This window comes from Pelophylax lessonae (genome assembly GCF_965119305.1).
Source record: "Pelophylax lessonae genome assembly, chromosome: 4".
In the NCBI taxonomy this organism is placed as follows: Eukaryota; Metazoa; Chordata; class Amphibia; order Anura; family Ranidae; genus Pelophylax; species Pelophylax lessonae.
The window spans coordinates 537962124-537979630 of record NC_138771.1 but is presented as its reverse complement, the minus strand read 5'-3'; the positions used below and the strand labels follow the sequence as shown (position 1 = coordinate 537979630).

Sequence of the window (17507 nt, the reverse complement as noted above, 5' to 3'; positions counted from 1 at the left end):
AAGCTCAGTTTGAGGGTCTTGGCAATCTTCTTATAGCCTAGGCCATCTTTATGTAGAGCAACAATTCTTTTTTTTCAGATCATCAGAGAGTTCTTTGCCATGAGGTGCCATGTTGAACTTCCAGTGACCAGTATTAGAGAGTTAGAGCGATAACACCAAATTTAACACACCTCCTCCCCATTCACACCTGAGACATTGTAATAATAACAAGTCACATGACACCAGAGAGGGAAAATAGCTAATTGGGCCCAATTTTGGCATTTTTACTTATGGGTGTACTCACTTTTGTTGCCAGTGGTTTAGCCATTAATGGCTGTGTGTTGAGTTATTTTGAGGGGACAGCAAATTACCACTGTTATACAAGCTGTACACTCACTACTTTACATCGTAGCAAAGTGTAATTTCTTCAGTGTTGTCACATGAAAAGATATCCTAAAATATTTACAAAAATGTTGGGGGTGTACTCACTTTTGTGAGATGCTGTGTGTGTGTGTATATATATATATATATATATACTTTTTTTTTCTTTTTTTGTTGCCTCTTTCTATTTCACCTTTGTTCTTACTTTTTTATATTATGCGTATATACTTAAAAATAGGTTGACTTGTCGCTATTCTCATTATATTCCTCCCTAAACATCATATTTTAATTTATTCTGAAACGCACACTATATGGATATAACCCTATTGATTAATACTGATTTAAATGTTTTCATGAATCCTTCTTTAAAAAAAAAAAAATGATATGGTTTCACTTCCCTACTTTCATATGAAATGTGATTATATTATTATATTGCTTGTCTTTTTCTAAAATGTATTTCTTTACTGCTGAATTTATTGCTCTGTGAACCATTTGCTTACAACCTAATAAAAACGTTTTATTTGGTAATTCTATATTCTTTTTATAATTACTGCTTACAGGGTCATGAAGAACTTAGGAAACAAATAATGCTTCTTCCCAAAGATAATTACAACCTTCTTTGCTTTATTTGCAGGTAATGTCTTAACAACACTTCATATCATTATTTTTTTAACTAAAACTATTAACCTCATTAATGGGGACTGACAACAATTGACAACAGAGTTCAGCAATGTAAAATATGCACATCTTTCCATGTTTCATCTTTTTAAACACACTGCAAGCACAGAAAAATAACTTTAGACTGTCAATGACAGTCTTTAGAATGCTGTTGGGTCTCTACACCACAACTGTTGGTGCTTGCGAGAGATTTATGTACCTTTCAGGAACAGGTTCAAACCGTGTCAGATGCCTTTGTGCTACTGTATAAACCAATCATGACTGTGCTGTATTTAGAGTCAACCTTATGTCCAAATTTTATTACCTCAGCCATGCTTGTTTTGACTTGTTTTGTACAACAAAGTAATTCATTTTGTTTGAATTGGTATCATTTACTATTTAATAGCCCATAAAGTCCCCTTATGACCATTAGAGGGTATTCATAGTATTACATTATGGGATGATGGCTACATCTTGACACCAGACCTTATCAGTTATACTGTAATAATTGAATCAATCCCCCTGTCCCTCCTACCTACTTTTCTCTTTGATGTGACAACATAGCTCTGAATTGCTAGGCACATGTTCTCAGCCCTGCCTACTTCATCATTTCTGATACATACAGAAAACACAGACCTCTCTTTATTTCTTCCTTCCTCCTGATTTCCATAAATCCTTCTTGTACACAAACAGACAGCATGGGAAGTTATCAGCTCACAAGAGTTTTGGCAAAGCTAACAGGTATTTTGTTGCATTTATCAAACAGATAAGCCAAAGCACTTTTAATGGGGACCAGAGCAAAGGGGAGCAGAAAAAAGAAATTCTTTCTTAGGGTTTACATACACTTTAGGGACTGGGGATGGCTCTAGGTTTATTGATGCTGGTTTCAGGTAAAGTAGTTCTAAAGGCTAAATTTGTTTTTACCTTAATCCCCCTAGCCCCCTCTTATACACATCTGATTCTAATCTGTAACCTGTTCTGTGCCTGAGAGCAGGGGCTCTCTCCAATCTCTATCTCTTCGCAGGGTAGATTTATAGCAGTGGGATTCATGGGCTGCTGCCGCCAATCAAATCCTGTGACGAGGGAGCAGGGGGCAGGAGGGAGTTACACTGTCTGTGTCAATAGACATAGGCAGCTTGGCTCGGGATTAGGCCAGCATGAGGAAGTGGCTTCTTATGGGGGATCCACACTGAGGAGACATGATCTCCGATGGGGGACCCCTGAAGTGGAGGATCAGGTTGCTCTGTGCAAAGATAAGACAAGAATAACAAGTTTATTTTTAAAAATTAGAAAAGTTTACAAAAACATGATATCTTAGGCCCTTTTCACGTGGGGCGGATCCGTTTGGACAAACTCTTCCTTCTCAGCAGGGATCGCTCCGTTGATCCTGACTGAGCAGGCAGGTGACAGGTCTGTCTCCCCTCACTGAGCAGAGATGGACCTGTTAGAGACCCACTCTCCTCTATGGGGAGATCGGATGAAAATGGACAGCCTGTCCATTTTCCTCTGATCAGACACGCTGGACGGATTGCGAACGTATCGCCATCCCTCTCTTTTCAGCGGATCTTGTCAGATCAGATGCCAGGTGGGTGTCCACTGACATCCGCCTCCCCGTAGAGGTCAATGGGTGGCGGACCAGGTGGACCCGATCAGTCAGATTGTGTGAAGGGGGCCTTACAGCAGTGAGGGTACAATTGTTTTTATTTATCTTCAGCTTGTCCCTGTTACTACCTTGAATCATAAAAAAATAGATGGATAGGCTTGGGATATGATAATCTGTACTTTTTTCTCTTCATTACGTATACATATATATTACATTCTTTCATAACCTAAAAACAATTCCACTTTCCATAAAGCTTTAAATAATGCCACGTGTTTGTATTTATATTTCTGCATTCATTCATTTTTCTATTGCAGATTTCTTTATGAAGTACAAAAAAATTCTAGTGTAAACAAAATGAGTGTAGAGAATTTAGCTATGGTGATTGGCGTAAACCTTCTGAAACCAAAGACAGAGGAGCCGGTAGCCCTAATGAGAGGTAATCTTCCCTAATTTCTCAATATTGTTTTTTGAAGTCTTTTCCAAACTGCCAAACTGTATACTGCAGAATAGACCTTTGTGTAGTACTTTAGTGCATTATGGCACAGACACACAGGACTTTATTGATTGAATTTGGCTACAATGAGCAGCAAAGGTACATCACTCAATTAAACCTACTGCTATCAACAACATCATTGAGTCTACCTTGTTGTAATCTGAACTTGTAGCAAAGCACATTGGTATAAAGAGTCCATTACTTTTTACTTGACTTTTAAAAATGTAACTTCATCTTTAAATTTATTTTCCAAAATAAATATAGTATAAATATTGTAACATCTTTTTCCTCTTTTTAGTTAGGACTCTATCACGTTTTTGTCTAATTAACCAGATACTGTATGTTTTCTATCAATAGCTTTCTTTTGTGTTGTGTAGTACATACTTGGCTGACCTCCACCTAGTGACAGTCAAGCAATGCACTGTGCTTATTATTTAAACCTTCCTTTTCATGATGTCCTGTAAGTTTCCCAGTGATGTGTTTTTCATCCCTTCAGGGGCACCTCAGATCCAGAAGCTGATGACAGTCATTATCAGCCTCCATGAAAAGTTCTTTCCTAAAACCAATGATCAACCTCAGGAACCTGCATCACAGAGTAAAGATTTCAAAATGGGACAGCTGCCACGCAGTTCAGTAGGCTGGGATGCAGCAGAAGAAAGTTTTTCACCTTCAGGAGATCCTCCTAAATCTCATGGGGTAAAAAGTGTTTGGTGCAATAAAGTCCAGAATTTTTAAAATAAATCTTACCCACTCAAAAAAATAGAGGTGACTATGCAAAGCTTTTTATAACTTTCAGAGTGCCTCATGAACCTTGAAACCCCGTGCACTCAAATAGGAAAGTCAAATCCAGAGGCCACTCCCCTTCTTGCCTTCTGGACAATACAAGTAACCCATCTTTGTAATGTGTGTATTCACTGGAGCTTATTTACTAAATCTGGAGCATGTAAAATCTGGTGCATCCCTGAATAGAAACCAATCGGCTTCCAGGTTTAAATGTCAAAGCTTGATTGAACACGCTGGAATTAGAAGCTGATTGGCTACCATGCACAGCTGCACCAGATTATAAGTGCTCCAGTTTTAGGAAATCTGCCTCACTATCTAATAGTTAGATTCAAAAGTCAAGAGGGAGCACAACAAGAGTTCCCAAAGTCAGTATTTATATACCTATTTGCATGCAGATTTAGGACTCTGGGGGTATTCGGGAAAACAACAAAAGGTATGCAGACAGTTATAGGTGCCTGCATTTAATTCCTGCTGGCAATTTACTTAATGCCATTTGAGTACAGGTACATTTTATGTAAGGCAGTGCAACGTTTATTTGCAATTTGCAAAGTGCAGTAACCCAAAACATTACTGAAATGTAAATTAGACATGTGCAGAACAGAAAGATTTGTTTCATTTAGTTTTGGATAGATTCTTTATGTTACTAATTTAATTTTGTTGATTCGTTTCAGAATTCAGTTTGTTTCATTAAATTAAATTTAATTTATTATTTTCTAACAAGTTCCACATTTTTTAGGAACGATTAGAGTTTGATAAAGGAATTGTCAAAAATATGTGTTGTGTCTTTACTCACTTTTTTGGTGAATGGGTAGGTGTACTATGTACCCCATTCTCACTTGTATGGGGGGGGGGGCAGAATCTGTTGGTCTCCTTTTAAAAGGGGGCTTCCAGATTCCAATAGGCCCCTGCCCGCAGACCCCCACAACCACTGACCAGGGTTGTGGGGAAGAGGCCCCTGTCTCCCTCAATATGGGGACAGGATGCTTTCCACTTCCTAGTTTAGTGAGGCACTGATGATGTAACCAGGACCTCATAGGTGCATCCTGGGAAAGCTGCATCCCCCCTCAGATGATGTGCACTGTCACATGTTCCAGGAGACAGACTCAGAGTTTAAGGAAGTAAAGGCAGTTGGTACTTGGAATGGGGAGGAAAAGAAAAATATATAAAAATAATTAAAAACCTTGCAATTATCTATAAGTAGATCTTTGTAGACTGCCATTATTACACATTTCTAAGTTCCTCTTTAAGAGTGGTCAAATTTATTATAAACTATAAAGAAAAGACATATGCAACATGTCTAATCCAATCCAATGCAATACAATATTGGATGAGACAAGTTGTATGTTTTTTAATTTTTTATTTATAATAAAAAGACTGGAGGAGCATTTTAAGAAATATGTCCAAATTATGATATCTCTACATCCTGCAAAGCATTACTAAAGTCAGATCGGTGAAAGAGTAAGTCTTTAGGGGCTATAGATTACTGCCAGGGTTGCCACCGGCTAATATTTTACCAACCTGGCTGCTAAGTATGGGTCTTGTTAATTAGTATTATTATTAGAAAATGAGTGCGGTATATAAAGTTAAAGGGTTAAATCCCCTTTACTTACTTTTCTTCCCAAAAACGTCTCTATGCATTACAGTGTCCTTAATGCATGAAATTCTATGTTTCATTTTGCAAACAAATGCCTACTTTTTCAGATGGTCATAGTATTGTTGTCCCATATCCCTCCTGCAGATGACATGATGTACCCAGCTTCAGATGTGCAGGGCTGGAAACTCCCGAATTAGCAAATTTGGCATCATTTCCTACCTGTGCACAAGCATAGTCTGCTCCATATTACTCTCGTAGAATGTTAAGTTACAAGAGAGAGGGGACCACAAATGGTGAACTTATCCATTAAGCTGTAGCTAATATGCAAACTAATATTGTAAATAGAGGACTGGACTTTACAAACCGTACTCTGAATTAATAACTATTAGAAAGGTTATATTTAGGAGAACAGCAAAAAGCTCTACAGTCAGAAGACATTATTCAATAACACTTGACCTTCAACCCAACCATGAATGTTTGGTCTCAGTGGAGCTATCCTGTAATTTTTACAAGATTATTTGGAAATATAGACTACATTTTTAATGCTTACACTTTTTTTTTTTTTTTTTAGAAATACCCAAGTGATTCCCGTGGCTCCTCCACATCTGAAGAAAGTATGTCACTTAATGAAGACTCTTACGCCTTACTAACAGACAGCTCAGAATCATGGATTGCCGCTCCTAGAAAACGAACCCAAACTCTCCCTTTTGCAAACTTTAATATGCCCAAAAAACAAGATGACAGCAGTACCAGCACTTTTAACAAAACAGACATATTCAGCAGTGATTTTTGGTCATCTCCAAATGGAAAGTCATCTTTAATGTCATATTCTGGTCACAAGAGGACCCTTTCAGAGGAAATTTCCCAACAACGTACATCAACCTATGATAATGTCCCTATACCTCAAAGTGGCAGTGGAAGCAGCCAACCATATTGTCCCACTACTGAAAGTCCTGTAAGCAAGGAATGTAAAGAAAGTAATAAACTTGGTCCTGGTCTCCTTAGAAATGGTGTAGATTGCCTTGTTACAGAGAATACAGAAGGCAACACTTGTAGCTTGTTGGCCAGTGAACTAGAAGAATTGAAAATTCACAACAAACAACTTGAGGAAAGGGTGAAAAGGTAATGATGGTGGTTTTCATTTATTAGTCGAGTAAATAAGTAAATAGGTTTCTCTTTGTGAATGCAAATTGCAAAGTTTACATTTTAACTATTTACATATTGGATTGTTTTTCAAGCTCTTGGTGGAGATTCATCACGATTATTAACACTTGTTTTACAGAAAATTTAGTGTATCTCATTTTCACAAAATTTTTGGATATTGTCACTATTAGCTGTACACGTTTGCATATTGTCAATTTAAGTTGTATACGTCCACATTTGTAGCGCACCAGACTTTTTAATTCAACATTATTACATCTATAGTTACGTGTGACTCAATTACTTTGTACTCAAAGGTAGAGGGTTTCATCACAATGCATGGATGTGACTGTATTTTAAAAAATAAGAGGAATTCAATGTCATAATATGACAATATATGAACCTAAACTATATTGTCAAAAGTATTGGGACTGCCTTTACACACACACATGAACTTTAATGGCATCCCAGTCTTAGTCCGTAGGGTTCAATATTGAGTTGGCCCACCCTTTGCAGGTATAACAGCTTCAACTCTTCTGGGAAGGCTGTCAACAAGGAATAGGAGTGTGTCTATGGGAATGTATGACCATTCTTCCAGAAGCGTATTTGTGAGTTCAGGCACTGATTTTGAATGAGAAGGCCTGGCTTGCAGTCCCCGCTCTAATTCATGTCAAAGGTGTTCTGTCAGGTTGGTGTGGTCAGGAGTCTGTGCAGGCCAGTCAAGTTCCTTCAACCCAGACTCGCTCATCCATATCTTTATGGACCTTGCTTTGTGCACTGGTGTGCAGTCGCGTTGGAACAGGAAGGGGCCATCCCCAAACTGTTCCCAAAAAGTTGGGAGAATGAAGTTGGCCAAAATGTCTTGGTATACTGATGCCTTAAGAGTTCCCTTCACTGGAACTAATGGGCCAAGCTCAACCCATGAAAAACAACCCCACACCATAATCCCCCCTCCACCAAATGATTTGGACCAGTGCACAAAGCAAGGTCCATAAAGACATGAATAATTTTGGGGTGGAGGAACTTAACTGGCCTGCACAGTTGAGTCCTGACCTCAACCCCATAGAACACCTTTGGGATGAATTAGAGCAGAGACTGCGAGCCAGGCCTTCTCGTCCAACATCAGTGCCTGACCTCTCAATACTTTTGACAATATAGTGTATATGCCTGCAAAAGTGGTTTAAATCATGTACTTTTGTTCATGTAATCAAAACAAGAATGCCAATAAGGATGTTTGAATGTTCTCTGACTTTCCTAATCTACACACCTGGGAGTGCAAGAGGGTCTATTGCTGCGGGGGGGGTATATTTTTAAAGGTCTATTGTAGCTGGTGAGGTATTCTTTGTTGCTGAGGGGGTCTTATGTAAGTTGCTGGGGGTCAGTTGTTGCTGGGGGGATCTAATGTTGAGGGAAGTGTCTGTTGTTGCTAGGGTGGGATCCATTGTTGCTGGCTGCAGGAGATTCTCTTTACTGCTTTTCTTGTATCATTCACAAATTCCATACAAATTACACAAAATGATATTTGGTTCTGTATTCTCTAAAACGAGCGGTACTTGGAGGTGGGGGGGGGGGGATGGTGACCAAGAGACGGTGCTCGGAGGTGAGTAGGGGTGGAACCAAGAGACGGTTCTTGGAGGTGGGTAGGGGTGGAACCAAGAGACGGTACTCAAAGGTGGGTAGGAGTGGAACCAAGAGACGGTGCTCGGAGGTGGGTAGGGGTGGAACCAAGAGACGGTTCTTGGAGGTGGGCAGGGGTGGAACCAAGAGACGGTACTCAAAGGTGGTTAGGGGTGGAACCAAGAGATGGTGCTCGGAGGTGGGTAGGGGGCGGGGACAAGGGATGACTCAGAAGGGAAAATCTGCACCTATTTTCTGAGAGAAAAAAACCCTGAGTACTCATGATTGTAAGTAGCAGTTTGTGTATTTTTCTGCTGGTTTATGAGAGCCCTGCAGTACAATAGGCTGATTTGAGCTTTAATGAAAATCTTACAGTGCACTGGAAACTATTCCTTCTTTTGTTGGTAACAATCTACTGTGCTAGAGGCAGAAATACTTTTTTTGCCTCGTTTAGGTCTTTAAAAACCGTTTAATTTTACCAGCACTCTGAAAACAGTACATTTTGGAACTGTTTACTGCCCTTCCCACAGTTTACAAGTTACTCCCGTCCAGGGGAAGATGGTAGTAATCATTGAAGTGTTCTCCATTGTGGTCAAACTCCGGTTCTTGAATCTCAGCAAATCAGGGTGACCATAGACTGCGTGATGTCTTACTGAGACTATCATCACTAGCTGTCATATTCTTCTAACTTAGCCATGTGCACACGACAAGTTCATTTTATTTACTTCATAGAAAGGATAACAGTGCAAATCCAATGGAGGGTTTTGGGATGTGTTGGAAATTTTCTGTGTGCAACAACAATTGCATCTGACACTAATGGTGGCCAGACACACTTTGATCAATTTTTTTTTTTTGACCGTTGTCTTCTGAAGAATCAATCTAGAGTTAACAACTAATCTTGACAATAATTCCACACACAGAGAAGTGCATTTAGTTAACAGTTAATATATGATTGCAATTTACAATCGTAAATTATCAATTGCTTCTGTGTTTCCACGTGTAATCACATAATCTGATCGACTGAAATACAATCGCATTTATGAACAAAGTATCTCAGTGCTGCCAATGCTAAACGATTGATAATATTTTGCCCTGGTCAATTGACTTTGTTTAAGTGAATCTGATCTAATCTGAGCCTAAAGCAATCGAAAGGAATCTTATGGCTATTTAATTTGTGGATTCAATCATTTGATTGAATGGCGCATTGTTTGAATTAAAAAATTTGTGTGCATGGCCACCATAAGTATTGCTCCTTAATTACCCTTTATGCATTGTCATTTGAAAAATGGAACGAGTGTCACCACTGTTTAATTCCTTTTTGTTGTTGGAGTACATTGCACTCTCCTATAAAGTGTTGCCTTCAAAAATGTTTATTCATATTCAAGAGGTATACTGTGGAGCAAATATCAATATGATTATGCCAACTCATTTAAGCACATGGCAGATAGTGGTGGCATGGGTTTTCAATTTATTTCTGATTGTCTGATCCTGGTGGATTATTCATAAGCTTTAGCAGTGTTCTTTTTTGGTGGATTATTTATGACAATTAATATTGATATTGAAAATTGTATTGATACACAATAAAAGCTTATGTGTTTTTTTTACATTATACATGTATAAGAGATCTAATTCTTGTTGATAAGACCTTGGAGAATCTCTTATTTAGCCTAGTATGTACTAGACCTTGTCTTGAACACCAGCTTTTCCAACACCCATTATATTTTTAGCATCACCATGATATTTGGTTTTAAATATTGTCAATAGGCAAACCATTTATGGGAGTATAGTTCCAGTTATTTTTTTTTTGTCTTTTTTTAATTATAGAATAGTTAGAAATATGCTTTTGTCATATAGAGATTGGTCTCTAGTAGTCTAAAAGACATGGTGGTTTTCAAACTTTTGATAGTGTCCTAGTAGGACACATGTCTTTTGTTTTGCTCTGCTGACCTTTTTTTTTGCTAGCTTTTTCCTTTGATTTTTTTCTTGATTTTTTTCTTCAATCTAGATTCCTGCTACATCACTGGTTGACACTTGCACTTCATTGCAACTATTTGGACTAGACTTTCCTCAGCTTAGCTTTGAAATGTGTACCCAGACCCTGCTGGACTGGATACATGGAAGGTACTAGGGTACTAGGTTTTTTTAAGGAGCTTTCCAGACTCACTGTTCTGGTAACAGTTTAACTGCAGACAACTTTCCAGGTCCAGAGTTGGCATTGCTCTGTCTCTGAAGATGCTGTGAATATACTGATCAGGCTGGACACCAGGTTTCTGAATACCTGAGGCTTTGCCTGGTACCCTGAACTATGTTGCCTTACCACCACATGTTTGATTCTAGACATAGAATCCTTTTACTAGGACTCTGGTGCTGCTTGAAACAATGTCAATGTCTCTTCAGATCTGCTCTAGATGTCATCATCAAGGGTGCCACAGGGGTAACAGCCTTTATCTTCCTTACCCAAAGAAGCCTATGGTTCATTTTGGGAAGGCTAACCCCTTGCTGGATGTAATGGAAAGTCCTTCACTAATCCACAACGTCAAACTCCATGCCCAGACTAAGTCTGTCTCCTCTGTCTAACTGCAAGCTTTAGAACATCAAGTCTTCCCAACTCTCAGGCAAGTCCATATAAGGGTGCGCCCCAATTTTCCAAAGTGGAAAGATGTCTCTTAGTCTTTTTGGATACTTGGAAAGCTTTCATCTTAGATGCTTAGGTGTGGGAGGTGTTCAAGGGCTATACCAGCTCCCTTCCCAGTTTTTAATTTCCAACCTGTCTGTGTCAGTGCACAGATTAGCAGATTTGCATACATTCCTAGAATATGGTGTCATTTCCCCAGTCCCTGTGGCAGACTGGTTGCAGGGGTTCTACGCCAACCTATTAAAAGTTCCTAAGCCAAAAGTTGGAATTCACTTCATTTTGGATCTCAAGGACCTAAATATTCAGGCCTGGAAATTCTGCATGGAATCCACCAGGTATATTACAGCCTTTCTCCTTTAGAGAGACATTCTGGCCTCTCTGGAAATTAAGAACTCTTACCTGTGTGTTCCCCCCTTTAAAGCGCACCAGTTATTTCTATGATGTGCTGTGGGTCCTCTACACTTTCAGTTTGTGGACCTTCAATTCTGCCTATTTTCTGCACTTTGAATGTTCACAAAAGTGCTGGCCCCAGTATGAGCCTTTTTTTTTGCTCTTAGGATAATTCCATTGTGGGATATATGGTTGGCATCTAATGAGGAAATAGTAAGCATAGGTTTTGAAGAACACATTTTCCTGTGTGTCTGGACTTTGTACAGGTTTGGATAGTTCCTGAACCTTGAGAAATCAGCACTAGAATCAGTTCATTGCTGGGTCAAGTCTTAGACATAGCTCAAGAATGAATTTCTCTTTCCCAGGAGAAACTTCACACTCCCCTGACAGAGTTGTACTCTTCAGTCCATGAGTTGCAAAACTCTTTGCTTCACCATGAAAGCATCAGGGTGAGGCGATCTAATTTGCCCTGTTCCACTCCAGACCCCTACAACACATTCTGTCACTGTCAGGACTCCAGATTTAATTGGTTTGTCACCAGGTACAGGAATCCTCTAGCATAAGCAGTGGATACTGTGGTCACTCCTTCCTCATCTGCCCTTATAGCTCTGGATTGGCTCCTCTCTAATGTTTCACACAATAGGGGTTCAGTCACAGTAAACATTTGATTCGAAAAAGGTATAGATAACCAGATGCCAACCTTGGGTGCACAGGATAAGCCTAAAAATACCTCATCTAAGTACCTTGTGGGTACCTTGTAAACCAACAGCTCCCTCCTGCACCGCAGCAGCTATAATTGTCAAAATCGCTAGGACTAGCTTTCATATTGTGATTGCAGACTTTGATATAATATTTATGTTCCAATGTATTTAAACTAGTTCTTTAGAAGTGGTCATTTATATGAACATAATGTCCAGCATCCTCACAGGTAAAAAATGTTTTTAAATGCAATGTTTACCTGCTTATTAACACTTATTTAACCCAAATCACCATTTAGTCTTGCACAAATGTTACCAAGTGAATGTCTTAGTGAAACCTAGTAAATATAAAAAATGTCTTGGGTAAACAGGTGTGTATATAAAAAAATAAATAAATAAATAATTTTCTTTTATTTTCGTATATATCTTTATAGCATAGAGAAAGAAAACTTTGAAGTGTGGAAAAAAGTAGTGAAATTGAATGAAGATCTAGAAAAAGAACAAAATCAACGGAAGGCTCTAGAAATTACCTTGCAAAACATGGAACGATCACGAGATGACGCAGAGAAGAGGAACAAGCTTTTGGAACAGGAGATCCAAGGCTTTGTGAGAGCAATGAGCCAAGCTGGAAACAAACCATAATAGATGTATAGTTACTATAAGAGAAAGGATGATAGAGCAATCTGTACCCTGTAAGAGATTGTGACTGAAGAAGCAGCGTTTGTTGGAGAATTGTGGATGAACACACCTGGATGACTGCCAAGAGCTGCTGTACTTCTAAGCCCAGTGACATTGCACGAATCCAAATTATCAACTGCCTCAAATGCCTTTTTTATTTTTAGTACAAAAATATATTTTTTAAAAGACTGAGAACTTTTTTTTTTTTTTGCACCTTAGCACAATGCTGCCCTTTGCACTTACCTAGTTTGCCAATAAATAACATCCAAAGTGCTGGACTTGCAGTAAAAAGGGGACAATGCCTTTAATATACACAATTCTGCATGTGTACACAAAGCTAAACTTTCCTGATTTCTATTTACCAGTGATGTTTATACTGGGTCATCAGGGAGCCAACTACAAACTCTGTAGTGGCTGGAATAATGTTTGATATTTTATAAAAATAAATTAAGGAACTAAAGCCGAGCATCGCAGATGAACTTGCGTTAGCCCACATGTGCAGTCCAATATAGCAGGTCTTCTGGTTTTATCCCCAGCTTCCAGATTATGGGTGATTGGTGTTTTGGCATTGCCTTATATTTATTTCTGCAAAGGATGAGAGTCTACTATCAAATGTTAAGCAAATATCATTTGACTGATTGAGAACCTACTGAAAGCAATGCAGATGTGAATTATCACAGCTCATTTAGGTATGAACTTTATTAGGTCCTGATTTTAATAAAATGGGGTTCCTGATCTACAATCACTGAAATTCTGTACAAGGTGGAAGGTGTTTCTCTACAGAACGAGGGCCTAAAGCCAAGGTAAAAAGTGAGGTCAATAACCAATACATTCACAAACAGCAAACTGCAACATGCACCCCAATGCGGTCAGAAAACTAGCATACATTACAAATATGTACACCACATCATGTACCCCAGTACACTTGTGAAATCCCCACTATGACACATTTCACGCACTGCACCATGCTTTCTGTTACACTCTGCACACTGACACATTCAGTACTCTGCAACATGCTCCCAATATACTCAACATAATATATAATGGACCCAACTTTAGTCCACAGTATGCACCCCAGTAAACTCAGCACACTGTACCATGCACCCCAATATATTAGGCATACACATCCATCAAATATCATACTTTCCTCAAAGTTCCCAGTAGTGGATCTATAGGCGGTAGACTGTTGGTAGATAATCTGCTCCCAGCCAGTAGTGACCATTATCTTGGCCTGTTCCATTTTCTATATCACATTATCATGCCTTCCCTCTGACCTGCTGTCCTATGCTTGGTGCTAGAACATAGAGGGGTTGATTTACTAAAACTGGAGAGTGCAAAATCTGGTGCAGCTCTGCATGGAAACCAATCAGTTTCCAGGATTTTTTGTCAAAGCTTAATTGAACAAGTTGAAGTTAGAAGCTGCTTGGCTGCCATGCACAGCTGCACCAGATTTTGCACTCTCCAGTTTTAGTAAATCAACCCCGGAGTGTTTAAAGGCTGACAACTGCTGCTGTTTCTCTGAAGGAGGCTGAACAGCTGGGATCCTAGTTATTAAGGTAAGTGGGCCCTAGACAACAGCTCAGTGAACATAGCAGTATGTCATGGCAAGTCTGTACTTAAAGCGGAGTTCCGGCCTCATTTTCTTCTTTTCTGATTCCTGTAGGGAAAAGCATGTTAAAAAACAATTGGACATTAATTTTTTTTTTGGAGTCACTTACCTTATTTTAGGGGCATCTCTGTCCGACTTCCTCCTTCTGCGGCCGTGGCCCCGGGCGTCACTTCCGGTTTCGCATTGCGTCCTGGGAGATGTGAGTCATCCATCCCAGGATGCAATGGGAATGGCCAGCTGCTACTCTGATTGCCGATCGCAATCTACAGCGCATGCGCAAGATTGCGATCGGCATTCTGGGTAGCCAGAAACCAGGAAGAAGGACACAGCGGCTTCAGACGCCCACACCGGAGATGGCCACGCTCTTCAATCAATTTTAAAGGTAAGATTTTATCTATATTCATTTACTGTACTCTTCTGTAATGTGCGAATAGTATTAGTGTAATTGGCGATATCTTAGAATTAGGGGGGTATTTTTATCTCAAAAAATGTTTTTGTGGACGGGAATCCGCTTTAACGTAATAAAACTGCCATCTATTAAAATGTCCTAAAAGAACATTTTACCTTCACACCTTCACTGAGCTAATGACTTATTAAATACATTTATGTTCATATAGATTGAAAATAAGTTACACTGTTGCTGGTCACTGGGCTAGATAAATAATGTTGACTAAGAGCCGGTTCACATTGCAGCGACCCGACTTGCCGGGGCGACCTGCGAGGTCGCGGTGCACAGCGCGCACCGCGACCTCGGAGAGACCTGCATGGACTTCATATCATTGAAGTCAATGCAGGTCACTCCAGGTCGCCCCAAAGAAGCTCAGGAGCCTTTTTCTAAGTCGGAGCGACTTGTGTCGCTCCTATTAGAAGGGGTCCTGTGCTACTCTATGGCAGGCGACCCACGGCGACTTGTCAGGCGACCAGGTCGCCTGACAAGTCTCCCCAGTGTGAACGGGGTCTTACCAGTCTCTGCTTTTTTAAAGATTTCTTCCATAGGACCCTGCAATGCAACTGATGCAGGTAGCGTGGCCTGCTGCTCTTACAGAATTAACTGCTTTTTGTTTACCTAGAATTTCTGAGCAAGCACTAGAGGGTACGCTGATAGATGGTGATCTGTATCAGCCACAGTACTCTCTTGGGAGGCTGGAATGACTCACATTGCAAACCATATGATAAATGTGGGGCCCAACTGCACATGGGTTGCAGTACTTTCTTGATGCCCAACAGTTTTTCTGTTTGCAATAGATTTTGTATACAGTAAAGGCAACACACATTCAGACTCCACTACTATGTAGGCAGAGTGCTCAGTATTTATTGTTGGCTGTTTTAGAATCATATAAGTCAAGCAGTGGGAATGGCGTTCAAAGAATGAGTCCACAAAAAAAAATGCTATTTATGTTTTTGGTAGATGCTGGTGAGTTATACCACCTGAAAATGTCTTATCTTTTTGGACGTAAGTGAGATAACTGTGCTAGAGTTCCATGTACTGCACACCTTTCATAGCCATTATAAGGTGGCCCTACTCTCTCTGACTTTTATATTTTTTTATAATAATGCAAAAGGAGGTGGTAGGATATGCAAGAATGGGTGGAAACAACAAAAATTGAGAATTATTATAGGGAAAGTTTGCTGTTTGAGAACATTTTGGGTGGACTGATGTTGGATGGGCAGAGGGTCCAATAATAATTTGTTATGGGGCCCTTCATTTATAGTTTTTGCCATATTGACTTCTTCCAATATTTTTGCCATTGTGTGGTTAGTATAGTTTATGCTGGTAGGCTAAATATAGTAGATCAGCAGTGACAGCAGGGTCTTAATTATTCTTTTACCACTCTGTAAAGCTGATCTCCAAGCAAATATGAATTACATGAAATTCATACAGTGGCAAGAAAAAGCATGTGAATCCCTTTTTTTTATGGCAGAAATTTGCCATAAAATGTGATCTGATCCTCATGAAATACATACTGTATATGGGAACTGTTTTACTTGCTAAAGGATTTACAATTGTATTCTTTCAGTCATTAGATTACACACAATATATTACAAAAAGTATTGGAATGCCTACCTTTACATCCACATGACCTTTAATGGCATGCCAGTCTTAGTCCGTAGGGCTCAATATTGAGTTGGCCCACCCTTTGCAGCTATAACAGCTTCAACTTTTCTGGGAAGGCTGTCCACAAGATTTAAGAGTGTGTCTATGGGAATGTTTGACCATTTTTCCAAAAGCGCAATTGTGAGGTCAGATTCTGATGTTGAAGAGAAGGCCTGGCTCGCAGTTTCTGCTCTAATTCATCCCAAAGGTGTTCTATGAGGTTGAGGTCAGGACTATCTGAAAGTTCCTCCACCCCATACTTGCTCATCCTTATCTGTATGGACCTTGTTTGTGCACTGGTGCGCAGTCATGTTGTAACAGGAAGGGGCCATCCCCAAACTGTTCTCACAAAATTGGGAGCATGAAATTGTCCAAAATCTCTTGGTATGCTGACGCCTTAAGAGTTCCCTTCACTGGAACTAAGAGGCCAAGCCCAACCTCTGAAAAAAAACCCAACTCCATAATCCCTTCTCCACCATGTGATTTGGACCAGTGCACAAAGCAAGGTCTATAAAGACATGGATCAGCGAGTTTGGGGTGCAAAGCAAGGTTCATAAAGACATGGATCAGCGAGTTTGGGGTGCAAAGCAAGGTCCATAAAGACATGGATCAGTGAGTTTGGGGTGCAAAGCAAGGTCCATAAAGACATGGATCAGACAGTTTGGGGTGGAGGAACTTGACTGGCCTACACAGAGTAATACCTCAACCTGAACACCTTTGGGATGATTTAGAGTGCTGTCTGGGAGCCAGGCCTTCTCGTACATCAGTGCCAACCTCACAAATGTGCTTCTGGAAGAATTGTCAAACACTCTCATAGACACATCCTTAACCTTGTGGACAGCCTTCCCAGAGGAGTTGAAGTTGTTATAGCTGCAAAGGGTGGGCCAACTCAATATTGAACTCTACGGACTAAGACCGGGATGCAATTAAATTTCATATGCGTGTACCAATACTTTTGGTAATATAGTGTAGCCCTGCCACTCAGCACAAGCAGCTGGATGACATCACGGTTACTGTTACAACAAAGCAGTACTGTGTCATCATCTCCCTGCTCAAGCTTATTGGACAGTAAAGGTTTGCAGCACGGTGACAAATTCAACTTGGCTCATTCTGTACTCTCCTCCTATCACAGTGTCACTTATCACAATATTTTCA

General features: G+C 39.8%; 1 protein-coding gene across 2 annotated transcripts in view; it reads left to right on the top strand.

Moving 5' to 3' along the window:
* ARHGAP25 (Rho GTPase activating protein 25) overlaps positions 1-13088 on the top strand; it is a 180176-nt gene extending 167088 nt beyond the window's left edge. For both annotated transcript variants that reach the window (XM_082252949.1, XM_082252950.1), the window contains 5 exons: positions 921-994; positions 2935-3056; positions 3610-3809; positions 6062-6612; positions 12405-13088. In XM_082252949.1, coding sequence (XP_082109075.1) covers positions 921-994; positions 2935-3056; positions 3610-3809; positions 6062-6612; positions 12405-12612 — 1155 coding nt within the window. In that variant the 3' untranslated portion in view covers positions 12613-13088. The remainder of the gene's footprint in view (positions 1-920; positions 995-2934; positions 3057-3609; positions 3810-6061; positions 6613-12404) is intronic.
* The last annotated feature ends 4419 nt before the right edge of the window (positions 13089-17507 follow it).